The sequence below is a fragment of the Delphinapterus leucas genome, chromosome 4 (genome assembly GCF_059928025.1).
Source record: "Delphinapterus leucas isolate spDelLeu-1000000601 "Yukka" chromosome 4, BTC_Dleu_Yukka2, whole genome shotgun sequence".
In the NCBI taxonomy this organism is placed as follows: Eukaryota; Metazoa; Chordata; class Mammalia; order Artiodactyla; family Monodontidae; genus Delphinapterus; species Delphinapterus leucas.
In genome coordinates, this window is record NC_143132.1 from 134,970,370 (window position 1) to 134,993,694 (window position 23,325).

General features: G+C 54.9%; 1 protein-coding gene across 2 annotated transcripts in view; it reads left to right on the forward strand.

Annotated features, from left to right (window-relative positions):
* SLCO2A1 (solute carrier organic anion transporter family member 2A1) overlaps nt 1-21,781 on the forward strand; it is an 81,521-nt gene extending 59,740 nt beyond the window's left edge. The window contains exons 6-14 of one of the 2 annotated variants that reach the window (XM_022582528.2): nt 249-385; nt 2,195-2,273; nt 2,794-2,958; nt 4,001-4,190; nt 5,788-5,953; nt 8,266-8,429; nt 11,759-11,823; nt 14,326-14,449; nt 15,293-21,779. In XM_022582528.2, the coding sequence (XP_022438236.1) occupies nt 249-385; nt 2,195-2,273; nt 2,794-2,958; nt 4,001-4,190; nt 5,788-5,953; nt 8,266-8,429; nt 11,759-11,823; nt 14,326-14,449; nt 15,293-15,413 (1,211 nt within the window). In that variant the 3' untranslated portion in view covers nt 15,414-21,779. Of the gene's footprint in view, nt 1-248; nt 386-2,194; nt 2,274-2,793; nt 2,959-4,000; nt 4,191-5,787; nt 5,954-8,265; nt 8,430-11,758; nt 11,824-14,325; nt 14,450-15,292 lie in introns of both variants that reach the window. The other variant, XM_089911128.1, reaches the window with a different exon arrangement.
* Nucleotides 21,782-23,325: the final 1,544 nt, after the last annotated feature.

Sequence of the window (23,325 nt, forward strand, 5' to 3'; positions counted from 1 at the left end):
ATACATGCATGGGTTTGAAAATTGACCAATGAAATGGCGCTTGCAGGCCGGAGTTAACCTCACTGATCCTCCCAGTGGCCTCCGTTCTCTGAGAAGACCAGAGTGGCCTGGAGAGAGAACGCCGACTGGATGAAGATGCTAGCTCACAGCTTACCTCTTCTGCATCATGGGAAGAAAGTTCCCCCGATCAGTAAGGTGACATCATGCATTCATCCAACAAACACTTGTGTCCTTTGTTTTCTCTTCAGCTGCAGTTAACTTGAGCCCCGGAGACCCCCGATGGATAGGAGCCTGGTGGCTGGGTCTGCTCATTTCCTCAGCCTGCCTGGTTGTTACCTCTTTCCCCTTTTTTTTCTTTCCTCGAGCAATGCCCAGAGGAATGGAGGTAAGCTTCTGAGAACCCACAATTCTACCTATTATGAGAGTTTCATAAAAGTAGGTAGAGGTAGAAAATAAACAGAGCTGAGAAGCTGCAGCAGGTTAAGTAAATTCTGGGTGAAATCTAAACAAGTTTCATGATACAGGACTTCTGAGAGACTTTGGGAGGTGAGAGTGCTTGTGAATTTCCAAAAGATGGTATCTCATCAGTGTTCCCTTACCGTGTTAGCATCTCAGAGATTAGGAGGGCTCCAGGGAATGTAGTTTGGGGAAACACTGAGTTCATCTAAAGTGGGATAAAGAATTAAGAGCCAATAAAAGCTGCATATGTGACCTGGAGCAGTTGACTTTTGCATGTGATAGGGCCGGTCGTGTCTAATCCTAAAGGACTGAGTAAGAAGGGGATTCCTAGCGCTGCAGAGCGTGAGGGTGGGCTGTGAGTGGAGCATACTTTGAGCCGACTGCCCTGCCCTGCATCTTCCAGTCATATCTGTTGGGGAAAGAAATCAGGGAAGGATGAGAATGGAAAACAGTGGGGAGAAGTCTGGGTGGGGGCCTTGACCTTAGACTGAAGGGTCTAAAACTTGTTCTGATCCCATGAAATTCTGAGTGACTGGTGCCCACTCAGGTGACAACATGGCAGCTGGGTCAAGGTTGAGGTTGGCGAGTTGGGAAGGAATGAAGGCTGGAGATCTGATGAGGCCAGTGTAGAGATGGGGGATGCAGCTGAGGACCAAGGCCATGGCTGCCGGACAGATGAGGCAAGGGCAGGGGTAGATGTCCTCGGAGGGGGTGCCGAGAAGGACTCAGCAGTGAGCTGAGAGGGGCAAAAATTTGTGCTGAGGTTCAGAGCCAGAGGCAGAGCTGGACGTCTGGCAATGAGGTGTGTGAGATCTAGGCCCAGCTTGGAGGAGGGGCGAGGGTGGAGGGGCCTCCGCTTGTCTTGAGGAAGAATTTCAGAGGTTGGCAGCACATCGGGGTGGTTTTGGGGGAAGGCAAATCTGAATCCAGCTCTGCTACTTGTCAACTAGCTGAGGGATCCTAGGCAAGTTTCCTTGCTCCTAAGTCTCCTCCGCTTTAAAATACTGGAGATAGAGTCCCTATCTTGGGAGGAGGTTGTGAGGAATGGGAGGTTGCACGCAGAGCGCTGGGTGTGGTGCCCACCGTGGAGAAAGCACTAGATGAATGGGAGCTCCTAGGCCTGCTGATGAGTCCCTGGGGGATCCTAATGGTGTCAGAGCTCAGGGGCCTTGCGTCTGTGTGGTGGTCCAGAGCTGGGGGCCTCAGGCTGCAGCTAACAAGTTCAGAAGTGGAAGGCGAGTTCAATGAGGAGGTCTGCACAGAAAGTGCAGGCCGAGAGCCAGGTCAGAGCCTTGAACAGGACCCAAGTTTGGGCCCAGAAGAAAGAAGCGACTCCATAGAGGAGACTGAAAGAGAGAGCTGGAAAACAGAGGTCATTCTAGACCAGAGCGTCCCAGAAGCCCACAGCCCCTGGAATCCGAGGACAGGAAAGAAGTGTAGCCATGACAGACAGACGAGGGGTGAGATCCACTCAGATGCCTTTTGGCATCAGCCAGCTGTTAGATGGTATGAAATAATATCTTGGGAGGCCCTGGCATGGATGCGTCCTGGTCGGGGGCCAAGCACGGGCTCGCCGACACACAGATGATGATGGCTTTGGACGCCCTCCCACGCACACTCGGGGTGGCTGACCACTGCCCAGCCCTGAGCCACTAAGACCAGAGGATCAAGGGCCCAGGGAAGGTGGCTGCAGGGAACCTGGGTCATTAACCCTCACCCCCTTCGCTGCCTTCAGAGGACTCCTACCATAGCGGATGAGGCAAGGAAGATGGAAGAGGCCAAGTCAAGAAGCTCCCTGGTGGATTTCATTAAACGTAACTGAGTGACCCGGCAGCCCTGGGAGGGCTGGCTTGGGGTGGGGGCGGTCCGGGGTAGCCCAGCCCAAGTGGTGGTAGGTGTGGTGAGGGGCACTAAAAGCAGGTGGTCTAAAATTGGCCAACCCCTCACGAGGGGCTCTGCCAGGGGCCCTGGTGACTGCTGCTGTGCAGATAGCAGGAGACCCAAACTCAGACAGAGGTAGCCCCACCCACACCGCCTGGCCCACGTTCTCCTCTCCCCTCCCTTCCCATGGATGCGGCCATCATGTACAATCACCCTCCGCCTGACTTCTTCCAGGCCTGTCCTCCTTTCATTCAGCCCATGAGCATGTTGAGTGGAGTCCGAGTGGCTGTGTGCCCCCAACAGGCCACTGAACAGCTCAGGGCCTGGATTCTGCCCTGAGGAAGAGAGAGGAGCTGCCTGGAGGGGGGCCGGGGGGAGGAAGGGCAGTGGCCGGTGTCGCGGACCCTGTGACCGCTGCCCGGAGGCCCGGCCCTGATGGCAGCCTGTTGGCAGGGTTCCCCCGCATCTTCCTGAGCCTCCTGATGAGCCCACTCTTCATGCTGGTGGTCCTGGCCCAGTGCACCTTCTCCTCCGTCATTGCCGGCCTCTCCACCTTCCTCAACAAGTTCCTGGAGAAGCAGTACGGCGCCTCCGCGGCCTATGCCAACTTCCTCATCGGTGAGTCCCCTGGGTGCTGCCGCAGCTGGGCCCTCCCGCCACCCCCCCAGGGCTAGGAGCCCCCAGACCGGACACAGGCAGGAGCCAGAGGGTTCTTGCCCGAGAGAAAGAATTTTAAGGACATTCTTCCAGGTTGGCAGTCTAGGTTGGCATTCTTCCAGGTTGGCAGATTTCTTAGGCCCCTATCATTCCAGACAGGAGTGGGTGGAGGCTGGGGGATGACTTCCACCCTGTCAGAGGGGCTGAAAGCCTGACTGCCTCCCAAAGGCCCTGACATCATCAGAGGCGACAAAGGAAAGAGAGAGGATTGAACTGGGGGCTGGGCAAGATGCCTCTGGGTTTTTTCCTTCTTCTCCAATGACTTGAAGACATTCACCTGGATAAGGAGTATGGGGCCCAGTGATTCTCCATCCCCGCTGCACTTTAGGCTCCCCTGGAGAGCTTTAAGACATACGGACGCCCAGGCCCCACCCTCGATCAATGAAAGCAGAATGTCCAGCATCCAGCATCGGTGTTTTTTGCAGCTGAGGGTGAGAAGCACTGATGTGGTCCCACCAAGTACCCAAGGGAATTATGGGGCCCAATTCACAGGTGAGCTTGACCATGTGGAAGTGGCAAGGTGGTCAGGGCGTGACCCCTGGCCTCCTGTGTGGCTCTTGGCTGTGACTTCACGCCTCTAGCCTTTGGCCTCTGACTAGCACATCAGGCAGGGAGCGCCACCAGTGCCTTGCTAACCCCATGTGATCATAGTTCAAGGACGGGCCAGGTAATGAAAGGCGCTTAATAAGTGCACATTCAACCCACATCCCTCTGGCTGCAAGGGCCCCACTTCTTTCTTTATTCTTGGCACAGGCAGGGCAGTCTGCCATGTCAAGATAACTCTGCAGTAAATGCTCAATTAATGTCGTTTATTACTATTGCAATTAATCATATTGAATGTCGCTTCAGGAAGCCATGCCCCCTTCTCTGTGGTCCAGCTCAGTGTGCGGCCCACACACACTGCGAGGCCTGTGCACCCAGACCAGCTTCTCTCCGTCTGTAGGTGCTGTGAACCTCCCTGCTGCGGCCTTGGGGATGCTGTTTGGAGGAATCCTCATGAAGCGTTTTGTTTTCTCTCTGCAAACCATTCCCCGCGTGGCTGCCACCATCATCACCATCTCCATGATCCTCTGTGCCCCTCTGTTCTTCATGGGCTGCTCCACCCCAGTCGTGGCAGAGGTCAACCCCCGCAGGTAGTGGGAATGAGGCTGGGGCCAGAGCCTGTCTGTGGCTGCCACACGTCTTCCTTTCTGCTTCTTCAACTGTCCTCTCTCCTTTTCCCTTGCTGATCTAATCTCTTATGTGGCAACTGAGAAAATCAGATCTTGAATAGTGTGCTCAATTATGAGAAGAAATCAGAGGGTCCTAGTGGGGCACCAGCAATCAGGGTTAGGGTTCGGTTTTTTAAGCAGCACCAAAAACTAATTAGTTTGGTTTCAGGATGAATCTGTAGTGCTGTGAGCCTCAGGAACCAGGAAATAGCTACCTTTAGCATCCACTCTGTACCGGCTAAAATTACAGAGTCTTATTGAGCTGTCAAAGAAAGATGAGAGACGGAGACCTGCAAAGATCTGAGAAAGAACAAGGAAGGTGATGGCAGACTTGAAAAATTAGGGCAGGTGAGGAAGAGGGCAGGTAAAGTATACCTGTCGGTTTGCATAAAGCAACATGGTTTTAAGTTCTAAGTCTGGCTTCATGTGTACAGGAAGGGCTTTGAGGCCCATGAGGGAGTGTGCTGAGCAAGGAGCCGTTACTTTTTTCCTGGGAGCCACCTTTCAACAGCTCTTCTTTAAGATTTTGCCCGGTGAGGTTGCAATACTTGGAGATGCCATACTTTTCAGCCTTGGTGTTTTCTCTTTCTCTTTGAAAGAAACTCTCCTGTCTCTGGTGGGTATGAGGGAAGGGAGTGTCACTCAGGATGGGACCCCCCCACCCCCTGGTTTGTCCTGGTCTTCTGGCTGTGGATTGAGAGAGACCAAGAAGGCTTTCACTGGGAGTTTAGCACGGGGCTTTGTCATCAGACCAGGTCCTAGTTCTGGCACTGTTCTTTACTGGTTGGGGAAAGTTACTTAACTTATCTAATCTTCAGGTTCCTCATCCACAAAAGGAGCACCACTAATACTGCGATGGCTGGCACGCATGAAAAGCCCTCGGGCACAGTGCCTGGAGCATGAGAGATGCCCATTAACTAGGATTAGTATAATTATTTTAGCAAAGCTCTGAACTGTGGTTTATCGGCCCCAATCCCGACCCTCCCCTAAGAAGATCAGGAATATCAGATATGGTAAGATTGGTGAGATCAGCCAGTGAAATCCCTTGGTTGAAGCTCAGGGGAATGGAGTAACCTGGGTGATGGCTACATAGACCCAGAGACGGGAGCCATCTAGACCCTGGATTGCCTCAAGGGGCCTCAGCCCGAGCTCAGATGAAAGAGAAGGGAAGGGAAACTATTGCCTGTGACTCTCCCATAGCATCTGCCATCTCTCTCATCAGAGTCCTGACTGGTTGGCTGTCTCGACCCCTTCCGAAGTGGGGGATTTGCCAACCAAGCATTTCCAACGACTAGTAGTTTGGGATCCTACTAGCAGAAGAAGTAGAGGTGCCATGAACACTGGCCAAATTCACTGTTGGCTCCAATAGACATAATTCAGATCCCTGGGTGGCACTGGCCCAAGACAAACAGAGACGCACAGGCACACTAACCAGGCGGGGAACTCACGCTGGGCTGGAGTGGAGAGGTTTTCCTTTGGTCTTGCTTTGTTTGATTCCCATTTCCTGTTTTGCTGGCAGCACATCAAGTTCTATACATCCACAGCCTCCCGCCTGCCGCAGGGACTGCTCGTGCCCAGATTCCATCTTCCACCCGGTCTGTGGAGACGATGGGGTTGAGTACCTCTCCCCTTGCCATGCTGGCTGCAGTGAAATCAACGTCAGCTCTATAGTCTCCAAGCAACCGGTAAGGGCCGGAGGGGCCCCGGGCCACTGCCGAGTGTGTGCCCCTGCAGCTTGCTCCTCCACTCGGGATGGGCAGGGCTCCACCCCACTCATTCCCAGCATCCTGGCCTCTGGGCCACACCCACCCTCTCTCCACCTCCCCTTCCCTAGGGTCATGACCAGATGTCTACAGCCTAAAGTCAATTAAAGATTGGCCGATGTCCAACAAATTCACATTCCTGAGGCCTAACAATGCTCAGAGCAGAAACAAGCCAGAGCATTCCTTCAGCTGAGGACTGCCAGTCTCACCCTGAAGGATCCTGATGGGCCTGTCTGTGTCCTGGCAGTGTTGCAAGGCCACATGGACTGGCCCAGATAAATCGAGGGCAGAGGGCGTCTGTGATGTGGACCTGGAAGCTTAGAGCCAGAAGTGGTGATAGAGGTCATTGGGTTCAATCCCTCTCGACACTCACCTATGGCCACACAACTGGCTTGAAGTCTGAAGCTATTTAGGAGCAGATCTGAGACTAGAACTCAGGGTGCTGCCTCAGCCTGGGGCATGTCCGTGCAAGGCCAGGTATCTCCCGGCCACAGCCTCCCACTCAGGTAGCCCACACTCACCAGGCTAACTTGGTGAGGTCCTGGCCAGCCCTCAGAGCACTACGGCTCCCAGCCTCCCAGGACCAGACAGCAGCAAACCAAGTCCAGTCGTTTGTGCGGTTATTCAGCAAATACTTAGTAAACACCAGACACAGCCACGGGTGCTAAGTATTCAGGGGGGAACCCATCAGCCCAGGTCCCTGCCCTCATGAGTTTGTATTCTACCAAATAAATGCACAAGGGAGTTTTAGAAAGTAACCCATGCCATGAAGAGACTTAATGGGACAGAGAATGCCTGGGGGCCTCCCTGAGGAGGTGACATGAGAACTGAACCACCAGAAGAAGAAAACACTATGAAGACCTGGGAGTGAAAGGAACAGAATGAACGCAGCTGCAAGGCCCCAGGGCATGAATGAGCTGGCACAGGAGAAAAGAGAGAAGGCCAGGGCTGCCAGGGAGTGAGGAGAAGTGTCATACCCAGCTCGGCCAGGGAGCAGGCAGGGGTCAGGTTAGGATTTGGATGTTCTTTTTCCTAAGAGCACTGGGAAGTCTGTGCAGTTCCCCTGAGGATGCCCTAAGGAGAGGATGCATCTTATTCCTTTAAGCCTGTGTGGAGGGCACAGGCAAGGCTACACCCATTTACCATCCTCCCCTGAGAGGACAGGACAAGGCTGCTTCCACAGCCAGCTCTGCGGACAGAGGAGCGTGGTTCTCAGGCAGCAGGAGGACAAAGAACTTGGACAAGATGCTCTCTCAGTTGCCTTCTAGTTGGAGGAGCCTGTGGTGGCTTCTGTGGTTTTCTTATCTTTATTTACTTACCTCTGACATCTATTTCCAGAAATAATCTTGACAGGTTTCCAGTAACAGCACAAGCACATCAAGACCAAAATCCATTAGCATAATATCAAGAAAAAATAGCAAATTATAAGGAAAAGTATCTATGTTTAAAAAAATCCAGACTGAGGGAGGTAGCAGCAACACTGTATATAACTTAACTATGAGCTTCCTAGCAGCCAAAGTAAAAAGGGTACATAGTTCCAATGCCTGGTAGAAGGAAGCATACCAGTTCATTAGTTCTAATCTTGCCCCTATAACTGCTTTGACACTTACAGTAATTGGACCATAGGCTGGTCTATCAGACAATGTGAGAGAAAAGGTGAAGGCCACCTGACAGGCAGTGGCCACCAAGGAGAGCTATACAACAGTGTTGAGCCGTATGGATTTGCAGACTTGAGACAGAGACCTTTGCAGACAGGAAGAATTCCTCTCAGGCAGAAAGTACAGTAGATTCCTCTGGGTTCCCACTGCTATCTCCTCCTATTTTTATCCTCCTTTAACATCCCTGAAGTAAACACACAAAGAGCAAAAACAGCAACCCACAAAACCACTGCTGCTCCAGAGGAGGGCCCTCCCAGGCCCCGGTCCCCACTGGATGGGCCGTGCCTGGCAGTGGAATCCTACATATCCCGATGCGGGTGTAACTGCGGGAAGAGCCCAGCCCACGCTGGACAACTGGTTTTGGTAAAGATGGTTTCTGTTGCCCAAATAGTGGTCAGAGGCAGGATCCATGGGGCACCTGAAACCCCCACCTGGTCTCCCGTCCAACCTCTGCATCCAGCATCACCAGCTCCCCAGGGAGGGCAGAGGAGCGAGAGCTGGAGCAGGCATTTAAAAGTATGTGGAATCGAAATAATGACAGCAGGTTTCCCCCGTTCCCCTCCCTCTCCTTCCAAGACCTACTCGAACTGCAGCTGCGTGAAAGGAGGATCCGCTTCAGCAAAGACGGGCCCGTGCCCCATCCCCTGCGCCCACTTCCTGCTCCCGGCCATCTTCCTCATCTCCTTTGTGGCGCTCATAGCCTGCATCTCCCACAACCCTCTCTACATGATGGTGCTGCGGTGAGTGTGCCTCTCCTTCCCCACGCTTCCCTCACTTCGTGCCCAGCTGCCCCCTTGTCAGCTCTCCTGCCTTTCGTGCCCCTCAGTGTCCTTGGACGTTCTTGGGGTGATACAGGGAGATAATGCTGGTGCGCCAGTGGCGGGGGCTTCTATGCCGGGCTTGTTGGGAGTCCCTCGCTGCAGCCTCACTCTGTGTCTCACGGGGTCCCTGTGCCTCCATCCCGCACAGGGAGGGCAGAGCCTGACGGCTGAGCCACGTGACCAAGCCAGGCTGCCTGATTGCACACCTGTAGATTCATTTATCTTCAAGTCCTAAAAGAACTGAGAGGGTGGAGGAGAATTCAGTTGGATACATAAAATCGGGGAAGGAAAATGAGGAAGGTTCCAGAGACAGAATGAGGGCCACGGAAAGGATGGAAATGAGAAAAGCGCAGTGTGCTAGGAGCCAGGTCAGAAGGGAGGGGCTGGCCAGGTGGGAGGGGAGGACAGAGGTATCCTGTTACAACAGCACTGAGGTGCCCCTGAGGTGTGGACAGGGAATGACCTCCCTTCACCTCACCCTCGGCGAAGGAGAAAATAAGGTTTCAACCAAGTGGGCATAATTCACCCCCTGTCTGCCTCCCTCGTGTCCTCATCCGTCTGGCAAGCAGAGAGGGAAAAGCACAGGATCTGGAAGCCCAGGGCCAGGGTCAAAGGCCCACTTCTGCCGTGTACTGGCTGAAAGTCCTTGGGTGTTGCCCACCTCACCGAGTCTCAGTTTCCTCGTGGATGAAAGGGGGTTAATGATATTGACCTCGAAGGATTGGTGTCAGGGTTATATGGTAAATTGCTTTGTAAATACAAGGTGCTCTGCATATTGGTTAATTATCACTATTAACCAAATTATTGTTATTGCTATTACTATTATCAGCCAGCTAGGTGGCAATGACCTAGTTTCCCCAGAAGACTAGGAGATGAGGAAGGGTCTGGGATTTTACCTTATTTACAAGTTAGCTTGCAAACTACCAAGCTCCTGTTTCTGTTACTGTTGCACAAGGATGCTGGCAGAGGCCGGGAGACTCCCGGGTCAAAGCCAAAGGACTTTGCTGCTCACAGCACAGCAAGCAGTGTGAACCTCATGCTGCATCATTTATCCATGCCCCCCAAGTCCTACTGGGTGACGTGGAGGGGCTCAGGTGTATGTTTCGCCTGCAGTGGGTGTAGGTCACAGCTAAGGAACACTGAGCTTAGGAGAGCCACTGCTTATATAGACCAAGCCTGCTGCTGGTCTAGAAGATTTTACCTCATGCCTCAAGGATGCTCGTTGCAGCCACAACCCTGGGAAATGGCCCACGAAGCGAACAGTCAGGATCTTGCATTCTTAGCATACTCCGCAAGACTGTGTAGGGACGCTGGGAGCACCTTGCCTCTGAGCACCACCCTCTCCTCCACTGCTCCCCATCCGTGCATTCCAAGTACCCGTGCTTTCACCCAAGGCCCCTGAGTGGGCTTCCCTTCTTGCACCCCAAGTCAGATGGACCATGGTGGACCCAGTGATCCTGAGAAAGGTGTGCGGGTGGCCATGACGAAGAGAGGGAATAGGATAAGGAAGTCCCTGAGCAGCAGAGAAGGGCATCCCTGTTAGATCACCTCCCAGAGGGCTGTCAAGCCCCAGGGATGGGGAAGTAGTGGAGGCAAAGCACCATTTCAACCACAGAGTGGGCTTTTCTAGAAAATCTCTGGTCAGGGGCTGGAGTGAAATTGGAGAAGAGGCCCCAGTATCCCAAAATGATTTAAAGATAAATCCCACTGGGAAAGATGAAAGAATGGATGCTGTGTAGTATGGAGAAGGGGAGGCTTAACGATGGCATTGTAGGTTACCCAAACCTTATTTGTATCAGTCGTGGCCTCCAGCCAGGCATGGAAATACAGGCTGGGAGTGAAGGTTTGCCGAAAATGTATCAGGAAAGAGAGGTCAGAGAGCCAGCGTTAATTCGGGGCTGAAGAGACAGAGAGTACAAGGAACTCAAAATCTCTATCAGAAGCCAAACTGGGGTTCCCAAGTCCCATTTAGCTGAGAATCCAGAGGAGTCTGCCCAGGGATAAGGACCAAGACACAGAAGCTTCTACTATGGATTGGACCACTGAAGGCATCTATGGGCAATTAAGGGAGTGTCCATGAGATTTGAGATTTGAGGCACTTCCCACTTGGGGGATCCCAGTGGGTGCTTCCCCGCTGCTTCACCCCAGTGGGTATTCTGAGAAGCTGAAAGAAGGTCCCTTTCCAGTTTGCTAGCAGAACTATGGAGGTAAAACAAAACGTGTGCAGAGACCTGGGGATTACTTCTGAGTTCCCTCCCTTGCTGGCCCCTCAGCCCCCGAATGCTTTCCCCCAGCCAGCTCCCGCTCAGGAGTGTGTGTACTCAGGGCACAGGGGAGCCTGGTGCCCCAGCTGGCCCGCCCCTGGCCCCCCACCTCGTGGAAGGGCGTGTCCTCGCTCTGCTCCACGCCCAGCCGGGATGACAGGGCCTGGTGGTACCTCCTCCAGACAGCCTGCCTTCTCTCTCTCTGAACCTCCTTCCTCAGCCAAGCACTTTTCTCCTCTTTAGAGAAGAAGGGTGGGAGCACGACTGGCTGCATAACTTTCAGGACCCAGTGCAAAATGGAAATGCAAGGCTCCTGGTTTGAAAATTATTAAGAATTTCAAGCCAGCCACAGCAGAGCACTAAAGCAAACACGGGACCTTTCTGAGGGTGGGGCCCTGTGAGGCCACACAGGTCGCATGCCCACGAAGCCGGCCCAGAGTAGAGGATTCTTTTAGTTGCACACAGGAGCCGACAGCCCAGGGGCCCTAATTATACTTAGTATCAGGGCTGTCTTCTATTGCTATAAACACCACAGGAGCTGTTCAGACCTGCGGCCATAAACACAGCCTTCAGTATCCTCTCCGCTCCCAGACGCTCTGCCCTTTGCTTCTTGGAGGGGGCTCTGGGCAGCCCAGAAAATCACAGAGACCAGTGGTTCTCAAACCTGAGTGTGCACAGAATCTCTTGGAGGGCTTCTTCCAACACAGATCGCTGGGCCCCATCCCCAGAGTGTCTGACTCTTCTTCTGAGGCGAGGCCTGAGAATCTGCCTTGCAAATAAGTTCCCAGGGGATACTGACGCTGCTGGTCCAGTGATCATGCTTTGAGAACCATTGAGAGGAGCAACGGGAGCTCGGGGCCCCGGGGAACCCAGCCAGGCCACGTGAGGGCAGGTTCCGACGCGCCCTGAGGCTGTGGCTGCCCCGGTGGGGGGAAGGCACAGCCCTGAGTCCGCCCACTGCTGATTTCCTGTGTGCCTTTTCAGCGTGGTGAACCAGGAGGAAAAGTCATTTGCCATCGGAGTACAGTTCTTGCTGATGCGTCTGCTGGGTAAGTGTCAGAGATGCCCCCCTCCTCGTGGCCCCAGATGACGGGGAATCAGAGAGCTGTGGGGTGCAGGGTGGGGACGGGGAAAGCCCCGTCTCATCTCTGTCGTAAAGAGAAGCTGTACACAATCAACACAACAGTAAATGCCCAATCCCATATGGGCGGTTTCCCCATCACTCGAGGTTAGGAAAGATTCCATCTATGGCATTAACACCAAATGAAAGTATGTAAGAAAAAGGAAAAGTGGACGCAGCTGAGAATGCCTAATAGAACATTGAAGGCAAGTATTTCTTCATCTCTCTCCAAGAATTCGCTGTAGGAACAAAACCTCGTGCTCCTGTCCCAGTCAGAACGGCAGCGGCAGCGGAGCCCAGCCCTGGCTTCCTTTCCATTTGACAAAATACACTCCTCCTACCTCTATTTAGCAAAGTGGGGCCCTCTGCCGACCAACCCTGCCTGCTCTCAAGCAGCCCAGAACCCAGGAGGAAGGGAACTGTGCACAGCAATCAGGACTGGCTACAGGAGGACGAGCTGCCTGCAGGCATCAGGGAACACCCAGCTTGCCCTGCAGGTCCTTTCCCAGACTGCTCACGCTGGACTGTCCCTTCTGGACACCTCCAAGCACTAGATAAACACAGGGCACTAATATGGAGACCCTTGCAGTGAAGGTACACTAAGTAAAGGGACTGATTCCAGGACGGATTCACACTAAGTAAAGGGACCAGATAAAATGACAGATTTATTGAGGACCGGGGGGCATGCACTGCAGCGGGAATACGGTGACTGCAGTGGAGGGACTTCATCTGTGATCAGGGTGCACTTTCTGACCTTAAACGCTGAAAATCCTGCAGAGCTCATGGTGCATTATTATCTGGGAGTCTGATCTGCACTTCACCCCGTAGCAGCTTCCATGATCACACTGGGGTGTGTGGGTGATGTCTCTCCTGGGCCTGCTGAGCAGGAGGCCCTCTCCGACCAAATCTGGGGGAGGTGTGGGGTGATGAGGAGTGAATCAGTTTTGTCAGTGGGATTTCTCGGTCTCTGGCCACTTGCTCCTCTCGCCTCAGAAACCCCCCTTCAGACTCTGCTCCTCTGGCCTATATTACAAGCACAAAGGACACAGGACACTGGAATCTATCCTGTCCTGGTGGCAGAGGTATGGTCGTCACCACAGTGCCTTTCCATTTATAACTTATCATTTATAACTTGCTCTGAAACCTCCACTGGGAAGGAAACCTTACATTCTGCCCAGCCCAACAGCAGCCAGGATGGGCTCTGGAGAGCCCTGCCCTTCTTCTTCCAGCCACCGTGAAAACAGCCCCTCTCCTGAGGCTCAAAGCACCTGCTGCCTTTGTTTTGTCATTTGAGCTCAGATAACTCAGTGTGGCCACCACAGATAGAAAACCCAGGCTGGAGGGATCCATTCATCACCTGAGAAGGCAATTCCACCCTGGGTAGAAAAAAGGACTTGGCAAGTTTCAAATTACCCACTGGGACTTGGCTTAAAATTTTTCTGGACTTTATCTCTATTTAGGGAACAGCATTCAGGAAGGTCAGTCCTTGTGTCCAGTTTCCATCCCCTGTTCACCTGGAGATTTGGGAGCCAGCAGGTCTGAATAGAGAGGCTGGTTCTTGAAGGTTCCCACCTCTGGGCAGAGCCAGAAGCAGAAGATTGCCTTTTTCTTTCCTCCAGAAGCAGCTTCCCACAGGGCCCAAAACAGAGTCTGAGAGGCTGTTCAGAGTGGTTCTGAGAATGGGGTGGCCTGGCCCAGGTGTGGATCCAGCCAAGCCCTTCCCCGGTCCAGTGACTGCCTGGAGCTGTAGCTAAGGATGTGGGGCTCATCCGAGTATTCAGCAGCCGTAGGGCATGGCCCCTGCTGGACCAGTTCTCGCCACTCAGCTGTGGGGAAGTTCAGGGGGCCTGGGAGGTTCTGAGCAGCCAGGGTATTGGGGGTCTGCTGGGGGTGTTGTCTAAACCAGCAGGGCAGCTTCGTGTAGTGGAAGAATGTGGGATCTGAACCTCCAAAAACTAGGGTGCAAAGTCTAGCCCTAACCCCGCTTGCCTATGCAAAGGTGAGCCAGCCAAGCCCACCTTCCTCCCCGTTAAAATGAGGACACCCACCCACCTCCGGGCTGCTGTGAGGACCCGAGGAGTTGGTGTCCTTGAGAGCCTCCTGCCACCCAGTGGAGCCTAGCAATCCCAAGTGTGGGAACTATGGTATCTGTCTGAGCAGGCCCACGGTGACATCTGCGACTCACTCTGCCCTGGAAGGATGGCTCAGGCCCCTTTTCTCTTCTAAGCCTCTGGTGAAAGAATAATTCAGGCTTCATGGAAAGCTCTTCTGCTTTCCAAAGTCACTGTGGTTCCCAGGGTGGGGCAGAGCCGTGCTCATGCCCGTGAGCCGTGCAGGGGTGCTAGAGGGCTCGCTCCCCACCCTGCCGGGTGCCTCTCCTGGCAGCTCCACGTGACCTGAGCTCTCTGAACTCTCTTCCCACTGACGCCAGCCTGGCTGCCGTCTCCAGCCCTCTACGGCCTCACCATCGACTACTCCTGCATCCGCTGGGGCGCGCAGTGCTCTGGAAGGCGAGGGGCCTGCATCTACTACGACAACGACTCTCTCCGAGACAGGTGAGGGCCCGCACGACGTGCCAGGCCCCAGGCCCAAGCAGAGGCCGTCATCTGCTCCGGTGGCAACTGTGAGGCTCTCAGGCCTCCAAGGGAGAGTGCAGGAGGGGAGCTGCCTTGGGCAGGGAGCGGGGCCACCGGTGACCGGCATTTCAGGGCCCACAGAGAGCCGTCCAAGACTCAGGGGCTGCTCTGTTGTGGCCCCCCTTCTGCGGTCCCCACTCACCCTCGGGGGGCGGGAACAACAGCAGAAAGAGGTTTTTCAAAGGGAGAGGCCGTGGCTGTGGGATGATGATGCCAGGCCAGCCTCCCACTGCTCAGAAAGAGGTGGCCCGTCACGGCTCCTGGCAGAGGCCAAGGGCAGGCAGCACCCAGCTGCAGCACCACTGAGTTTGGCACCTCCTCCAGCCACCTCACCTGCTACCTCATCACACAGACAGAAACAGCAGGGAGAGTGGGCTTCAGGGGGCAGGACGGGATCTGGAAACGGCGTGGGAGTGGCATGGAAGGCCTGGAGAGGGGCAGACCAAGAGGCAACGGGAAGGTGCCCCCTCCTGGCTGTGCTGGGCAGCAGGACCCTCCACGCGGCTGGGTCTGCAGTGTTTCTCTGGCCCTCCAGGGGTCGCCAGGGCAGGGACGAGAAGCAGTGGACTGGGAGTCACACATCTACTCCCTGCCTACTCCCTGCGAGGCCTGTGGTCCTGGGGTTAAAAGGAATGAGGAGAGCGGCCCCACCTGGGTGGGCCCGGATCCTGCCCTGAGTGGTGAGGACCCCTGGCCCGGGCCGCTGTGATGCTGCCCACAGAGCCTCCACACCCCTCACAGGGCCTGTCTCCTGCCCCACAGGTACCTGGGCCTGCAGGTGGGCTACAAGGCTCTGGGCACGCTGCTGCTCCTCTACATCAGCTGGCGGGTGAAGAAAAACAAGGAGTACAACGTGCAGGAGAAGGCCGCCAGCCTCATCTGACAGGCGACCTCGGCCGCCGCTCTGCTCTCGAGAGCGGACCCTGCCCCGCACCTGCCCACATTTACTAACGTTAACACGGCATCTCCTTTTCATTTCTTAAATAAGAGAGAAAACCCCACCACCATTTGCCTTCCCTGTCCCCCCCTCCCAGAGCACCCCAGGGTCCCTTGGGGCCGCTGTGCACCGGGCCGGGGGGGCACAGAGCTGGAGGGCTGGGTCTTCCCTGGCCCCTTGGGAGGGGCCCCCAGAGGCCCAGGCTCATTCTGCGCAGTAGGGATGCTCACTGAGGCAGCTCTGCGCCCCCAGCCCCGTAGTGGGTGGTTTCCCAGGCGGAGAGACCTCTGGGTATCTGCCCAGAGGAAGAAGGGAGGGCTGAGCTCTTACTGGCCAGAACCAGGCTGGGGGAGGAGGAGGCCGGCTGCAGCGCCCTCTGCCTCCGGGTTCGGCACCAGCACAGAACCCAGGGGGGGCTGGCTCCCTTCCCCTCAGATCCTCGCTTCCTGCCCCAAGAGGCCACTTTGGAAGCTTCCCCGTTGGGAAGTACGGCCAGCTGTTCCCCTCTCAGTTACCCACGCTCAGGCGCCAGAGCTGGGACTGACACCCAAGGATGGGCCATCCAAATGCCGTTCACGTTAACTCTAGGCCCTTCCGTACACGGGTCTGTGCATGTTTATCTCTGTCTTTCTGGGGGTATATCTCGAACTAAGAATGCCACGCTGTGGTGAAGACCTGCGGCCGGCTGTGGATAGCCGTGATGCCCAGGCCCCACTCCACGGTGTGAGGACAGGACTCGTCACCTCAGAGTGGTGGGAAGAACCCCTCCCCCACAAGCCTCCCCAGGCGCAGATGAGGTGGCTTCACACGGGCTCCCTCGTCTGGACTTTAGCCTGTGTGTCGTGGAGTAAAGGGAGGCCATCAGGGATGTCCGCAAAACAGGTGATGAAGCCCAGGGAATGTCAAAAGCTGCCAGGCTGCTCGGCCATCTGCAGCCCACAAAGTAGAGGCCCGAGAGGTTGACTCTCCTGGCCCTGAACACACGCATCAGCATTTCCTCAGCCTCTTCTCACCGCCTCCAGAGGCGTGAGCGCCTTCTCCAGACTTGGGCTGAGAGGCGCTTCGCTGTGGGTGCAGGTTCAGAGTCAGAAACCAGCAAGGGAGGCCTTTCGTCCACAAGTATTTTATTTATTGGAGACCGACCTTGTGCAAGGCGGCGCTGGCGCGTGGTTCTCCCGGAGCTTCCCCGCCCTCCATCTACACTAAGGCCTCCTCCCAGAGTGGGCTCACTGGGCAGGGCTGGGGCTGCACAAGCAAGAACTCGGAGATCGTCAACAAGACCTTGACCGTCCACGCCCCATCGGACTGAGCCCGCTCCTGGCCTTTACCAAACAGGGAGCTGACTCGCCATGTCCTCTGGAGCAGCTGGAAGTTGGTCGTGGCCACATGCAGATCTCTTGAGTGCCACTGCTCTTGGAAGACCCGTCCAGAAGCCACCTCCAGAAAGGCCTCATATGGTGGAATGTCAACGGCCACACTGCCATGGGACCGAAGTCTTTGTGAAAGCCACTGTCGCAGACAGCCTGATTCCAAAGCCACCAGCTCTATTTCCACAGATCTCACTCTGGAAGGGAGGCTCCATGCAACCTCAGGCCCTTAAATGGCCTGCTTGGAAAATGATTCCCTGCAACTAACCCTGGTCCTTCTCGCTGCCATTTAACCAAATTCTGAAGGCACTGTCTTCAGCTGAGCTCATGAAGAATGAATGCCAACCTTCAGATTCTGGAAGATGGTTGCCCTCCCAAGCCTTTTTTCTATTATGATATTGCTATTAATATATTATAATTCTGCTGTTGATATAATTTGGTCATGAATTTGTACTGTCATGTATATCGGCTAGAGAGCAGACAGAACCTATACCTTCTGGCCAGAGGAGCTGCCCCTGCCCCAACCCTTGGGGGCCCAAGGCCATGGGGATGGGAGGTGATGCCACTCTAACCCATCATCCTGGTACAGAGCAGCAGCAGGTGCCTCATGTCCCTTCAGTGAATCTCTGCAGGTGACTGTCGAGACCCCACAGTGCTGGGCTCTCAGGAGCCCTGATCCCTGCCCTTGAGTTTATATGCAGAAGTGGGGTTGGACATGGACAGCTAAGTCCATGACACAAAAGAGAACTAATATCGTAATCATCGCCGATCACTTGGTCACAGCCAGTACGACTGGCCCACAGCAAACCTGCCAGCTGGGACTATAATGGTGTCACCTTCATTTCACTTCCGGTGCAAAGCTTAACAAGCTTCCTTGAGTGTTGGACTCTCATAGAGTGTGTTGTTAAAATGCAGATTCCCAACCCTCTCCGCCCAGCCCCAGAGGCCCTTTATATGGGGCTGAAGGGGGCCCAGGCGTGGCATTTTTAACTGGCCCCTCGTGTGAGGCTGATGCGGCTTGTTAGACCCTGTGTGGTGGGTCATCAGGGCCTCAAGGATGTCCACGTGTGCTTAGACCACTGAGACACGGACCCACACTGGGCCTGTGGTCAGCTCAAAGGTGGCTGGAGGAGGAGAAGGCTCCAATCAGGGGCTAGTGGACATGGAAAACAATGCAAGAGCCCACACTTATATTGGGTTCTACCAGTCCTAAGGGTGGAACTCTCCCTCTACAAGCTTGAGAGTGCAAAATGTGTCACTGTCATTCCTTCATATTGGTTGTATCTGACTTCAGGCCCTCATGCTGCTGACTGGCCGGAAATTCAACCTCAACCAGCCTTGTGTTTGGCTCTCAGAGCCATCTGCATGTCCTTGGGTCCTGCCACTGTGGGTCTTTGGTCCTGCCACTGTGGGTCTTTGGTCCCTTCCCAGTCTGAGGCCTCCTAGAAGCCCTGCTTCTTCCCTGAGCCTGGAAACCCTGAAGAGGCCAGATCCCAAGACTAGGGTCCTGTGTACTCGCAATGATGCTCCCCATCCCCACATCCAGTCCTAGGAAGCCCACCCCTCTGCTCCACTCCCTCTCCCAGCCCCTCGGGGGCTGAACAAAAAAGCCAGGAAAGGAAGGGTATGCAGGAACCTTTTTATCCCATCCTTCCTTGAGCCTTCTTGGCACAGGAGAGGGAAAATGCAGTGAGAATTAAATGCCACATCTACATAAATCATCCTTTGGCCCATAGCCCTTTGGGGTGATCCTTATCATAGCCCCATGTTGGAGGCCAGACTGGTCTTAAGGCTCCATTTGAAGATGAGGAATCTGAAATCAAGGAAGTGACCGTGTAGTCAAGTTTATGCAAATAATAACTGGCCGGATCTGGACTCAAACCAGGCTGTCCAGACCTCTCTGTCTGCTCCAGCTCCCCTACTGAGTCAGTCTGTTCCCTCGGAAGTTCACTAGCCCATGGGATGGAGGTGGGGGAATCTACTGAGGGCCAAGCAAGGTAGGTAACGGAGGTGGAGAGAACCAGGTAATATTTCACTTACCCACCTGCTTTTCAAGTAATGAACGTTACAACTGTTCATTAACCAGGGTCGCGTCAGCCCTATAGCACCGGAAGTTAAAGGAGAGTCACGGAGAAAAGGGACAAAGAGGAAAAGGCTTTTAGGAGAAAAGGCCTTGAGAGAGCTGCACACAGACAGACCTTCAAGGAGACACGCCCACCTGGTGACGGGTTAGCAGAGTCTCGCTTAGGAAACAAAGCCACGTTGTGATTTTCTCCAGCTGCATTCAAAGATGAAGAGATACATTTAATCTGGGGGTGAATCCAGTCACTATCAAATTAATATTAAAATATTATATTACAGATTCCCAGGGACTGTGTGTGTGTGTGTGTGCGTGTGTGTGAGAGAGACAGAGACAGAGAGCGAGGAAGAGAGAAAGAAAATAAAACAAAAATAAAAACTGTGAATCCAAGAGAGAAATACTATCTTTTACAACCACAAGAACTAAATAGCTGGGAAAAATGTCCATCTCCTGCCAACAGCACAGAATTCATTATAACCTTTAACCAGAGATTAAATATGTAAACAGGTCGTGGACAAGCCCTTGGCAAATTATAAGTGAGAGAAAGTTTTTCTCCCAAGATACACCCTGCCCGCTCACCCACTCATCCGCTCTCCACCCCACCCCTGCAGTGTCATTGCCGTGCTACACAGGGGTCACCACAGCTTGCTGAAGTCCCTGATCCCAGGCACCTGCTACAGCTTGATGACAATAACAGTAACTAAAATGTGCACAGATCTTTACAGTTCACAAAGCCATCCATTCATTTAACAAACTCCTTTAACTGGAAACTCAGTCAGGATAGGCTTGGCTGTGCTGGGTAACAAACCTCACCAATATGACACAACAGAAGTTTACGTCTTAGTCTACTGCGGCTCTGGGTGACCCTCAGGGCAGTGGCCTCCAAGCGGTGGCTCAGTACCTCCATTTCATAACATGCTGCCATGATGGATGAGGCAGGGCCAGGCAGTCCTCGAAGGTCTTGCACTGGTAAGTAAACGTTTTGGCCCAGAAGTAACAGGCTTCACCTCTGCTCCCAGCCCCTTGGCCAGAACTAGTCGGTGTCCCTGCCTAACTGCCACAGGGATAGGGAAAGATAATCCTTTTGTGAGCTCAGAAGAGACAGCAGATATGGATAAGTGCTAGGCTCCTCCACCACTGGGGCGAACCTGGATGGAGGTAGGTGCTCACTGGGACACTTAAGTCAAGTGCATCAGGTGTTGGGGGAGGGGGTCCAGCAAAAAGAAGTTCTCCAAAGGAGGCAGCATCAGTACTGGGTCCCCAAAGGTGAGGAGATGATTTCCAGGCAAAGCTGAGCCCGTAGGCAGTTTGCCGAGGAACGGGGAGGTGGGCAGGAAGGTTGGCTCAGAGGAAGCAGATGGAGTATTGGCAGAGGGAGATGCGGGGTCGGGGAAGGGTACTCCTGAGATGGGAGAGACTTTCTGGGGCAAATGGCCAAGGGAGCGGGGAGGCTGAGGAGCCAGAGAGAAGGGGTCTGAGGAGGAAGAGGGGGTGCGCCAATCCTCTGTGCAGGAATCTCACCCAGAGCTTCCACCAGCCCTGAAAGGCCAGCACGACTAGTTCTACCCTACAAATGGAGAAAACGAGGCCCTCCCAGTTGTGACTTGTGCCTTCCTTTATTCACTTAGTACCTGATGTAGATGAGGACAAAAGATGATACACACATGATCCCTAACCTCCAAGGTCACATAATTAGGAGCAAGAATTAGGTACAAGTGCTGAGAGCTCATTCGGCTGAGAGATCAGAGTAGGGGCTTGATCCATCCTTGCAGGATGGGCTAGATTTCAAGAGACCCCAAGGTTCAGGGAAAGACATTCCAGGCAGAGATCAGGAAGCAGGAAAACCTGTGGGAGTTCTGAGAACTCACTGGACACAGGGTGCATGAAGGAGAGCAGGGGTCATCTCTGGAGAGGCAGTCGTGTCTGGGCTTAGCGGTTCCTGGAGGGTTTTGAGGGTGGCCAGGAGTGGTGGGACCCCCTGGTCCTGGCTGAATCAGCGCCCACCTCTTCCCACTTGGGCCTGGAAGGAGGGCCTCAGAGCCCCAGCCAACCCATCCCAGGAAGGTCCTTCTATCTCAGGTCCCCTCCAGGGCTCTGTCTACACTGGGAAAGGGCTCCTGAGTGGGCCCTGCCATCCTTCAGGGAGCGGTCCTCTCGGTACCCCCAGCACACCTGGCATGCTCCCAGGGAGCCCCCACGTCTTGTGCTTGGAGGAACCACCCATTTGCGTCCTCCCTCTTGGCCAGAGCTCCAAGGCTGCCCCAGCCCAGCGTGGGGTGGAAGCTGCTCTATCCCCTCTCTTCCCCTCCCACCTCCTCTCTCTCCCTACTTGAGCCTGTTGGAACCCCAGACTTGAGCTGGGAGTCAAAAAGTCTGAGTCTCAGGGCAGAACGGGGCAGGTAATTTAAAGGGGCATCCATCCAGGCCTTCAGTGTGTTGCTACCCCCTTCTCCTTTATCTGTGGTCCATCAGCGTGCAGCCCCTTCTACAGACACCAGCTCCATAAACGTGACCTCAGAGATCCCAGACCGGGCCCAACATTTGTTTAAACCTCAGCCCTCATTACACCTCACTACCACCAGCTTACGGAAGAGGAAGCAGCGGGTTCGGATGAGTTCTCCCTTGGGTCCCCCACTGCGAAAGACCGAGACAGGTTTCACGCTATTCCCGTCTGGCTCCTTGACTCCAGCCTCCTCTCCATTCACACCGAGATTCCAGAAGGGCTCCTGCAGCCCAGCGTTTCAATAGATCAGGTGTGTTGAGCGCCCACTCACTCTGTCCTAAGAGGTTCACATACGTTTGCACCTTTAATCGTCACCACAAGCCCAGTGAGATGCAATTATCCTGCCGTTTCCCATGAGGAACCTGAGGCACAGCGGACTGTGGTCCGGGGCCCTTTTCTCTCATTTCCACCGAAAGGCGGCGCGGGGCAGGCGCTGGGGTCTGCAGAGCCGCGCCTCGCGGGCGCCATGGGAGCGAGGCCTAGGGGCAGGCAGCCACCAGGGGGCGCCGCCCGCCGCGCCGGGCCCGGAGGTGAGACGCCGGGCACCACGCCCCGCCCGCTGGAGCGGCGCGGGGGAGACCGGCTCTGCGTCCCCACCAAGCGCGTCCGGGGGCCCCCCGAGGCCCGGCCCCGCGCGCCTCCCGCAGCTCAGCGTCCCCGCCCCGGCGCCCTGGGGCCCGCCGGGCTCCTCTCGCCCACCCCACTCCCGCATCCTGGACACCCCGGGACCGCCCGGGGTCTCAGCCCGCCGGCGCCTGCCTCTGGCGTGTCCTTGAGAAGATTTCCTTCCCCCGCCGCGCGATAAAGCGCCATTTAGTCTGTTTATCTGTATTTTCAGTACGAAAGTGCAGTAAACACATTCAAGAACGAGGAAGGTAGAGAAAAGGGTGCCAGGAAGCACCGAGAGGGCCCGCAGGCACACATGTCTTCCCCCACGCTCTCCGACGTGTCGTGGGCAGGGCGGTCACCCCAGCCCGCCTTGTGGGGTCACAGCCTCCCTGCAGCGCCGCCGCCAGGGAACCATCTTTCTGTGGCTGCAGGGCGCTCAGGTATCCTCCCATCCCTCCTTAACTCCGGTTCTCGGAGCACCTCCTGGGGTCTGGCCCTGAGACAGAAGCGGGCACCAGAGAGAAAGCTATGTCCGATTCAGGCCCTGTCCGTCTCGGGGAGTGTCCAATTGCCCATCCTGTCGCAGGCTCGGGCATCAGGCAAGTGCCGGGCACCAGGCTTGTGGCGGTGAACAAAACAAATAGAAGCCGTTCCCCGGTGGAAGACAGACATAACCAAGAAGGCACACAAATTGTGCGGTTGAGATTGGCTAATAATTCCAGTTGCAATAGTGCCATGGAGGAGAAGTGCAGACAGATGCCTGCATCGGAATGCAGGGCAAAGGCGGGTATGTGGTGGTATCACAAAGGTGAGAGAGGCCAGTTCCCTAGTGGATTAGGGATCAGGAGTAGGGGAGGTGAACTCCAGCTGAATCTTGAAGGGTGGGAGCAAGTTTGTGGAGCAGGGGCCTTAGAATGAAGGTGTTCTGGGCAGGGGGAGCTACAGGCTTGGAGACTCACAGGGGAGAAGCTTGTGGTATGTTTGCCTGGAGGGGGGTCGGGGGTGGGTAGCACAGTTACAAGTTGCTGGAGGCGGAGTGTAGCTGGGAAGCAGGCTCTGGAGGGAAGGTGTGCCACGTACCGTCTACACCTCCTTTAGTAACTGGATGCTGCCTGTGGGTAATGGGAAGCCACCAACATGCTTTTAAGAGGCAAGATGCAACCAGATTTCTGGGTTTAAAAGGCCGCTGGGGCTGCATTGTACTTGGGAAAGGGAGCCAGGCTGGCAAAGGTAGCTTCTCAGGAAGGAGGCCTCCTTCCTGTCTTGGTGGCTGCTGGGGGCACTGCTGCTAGAGAAGGT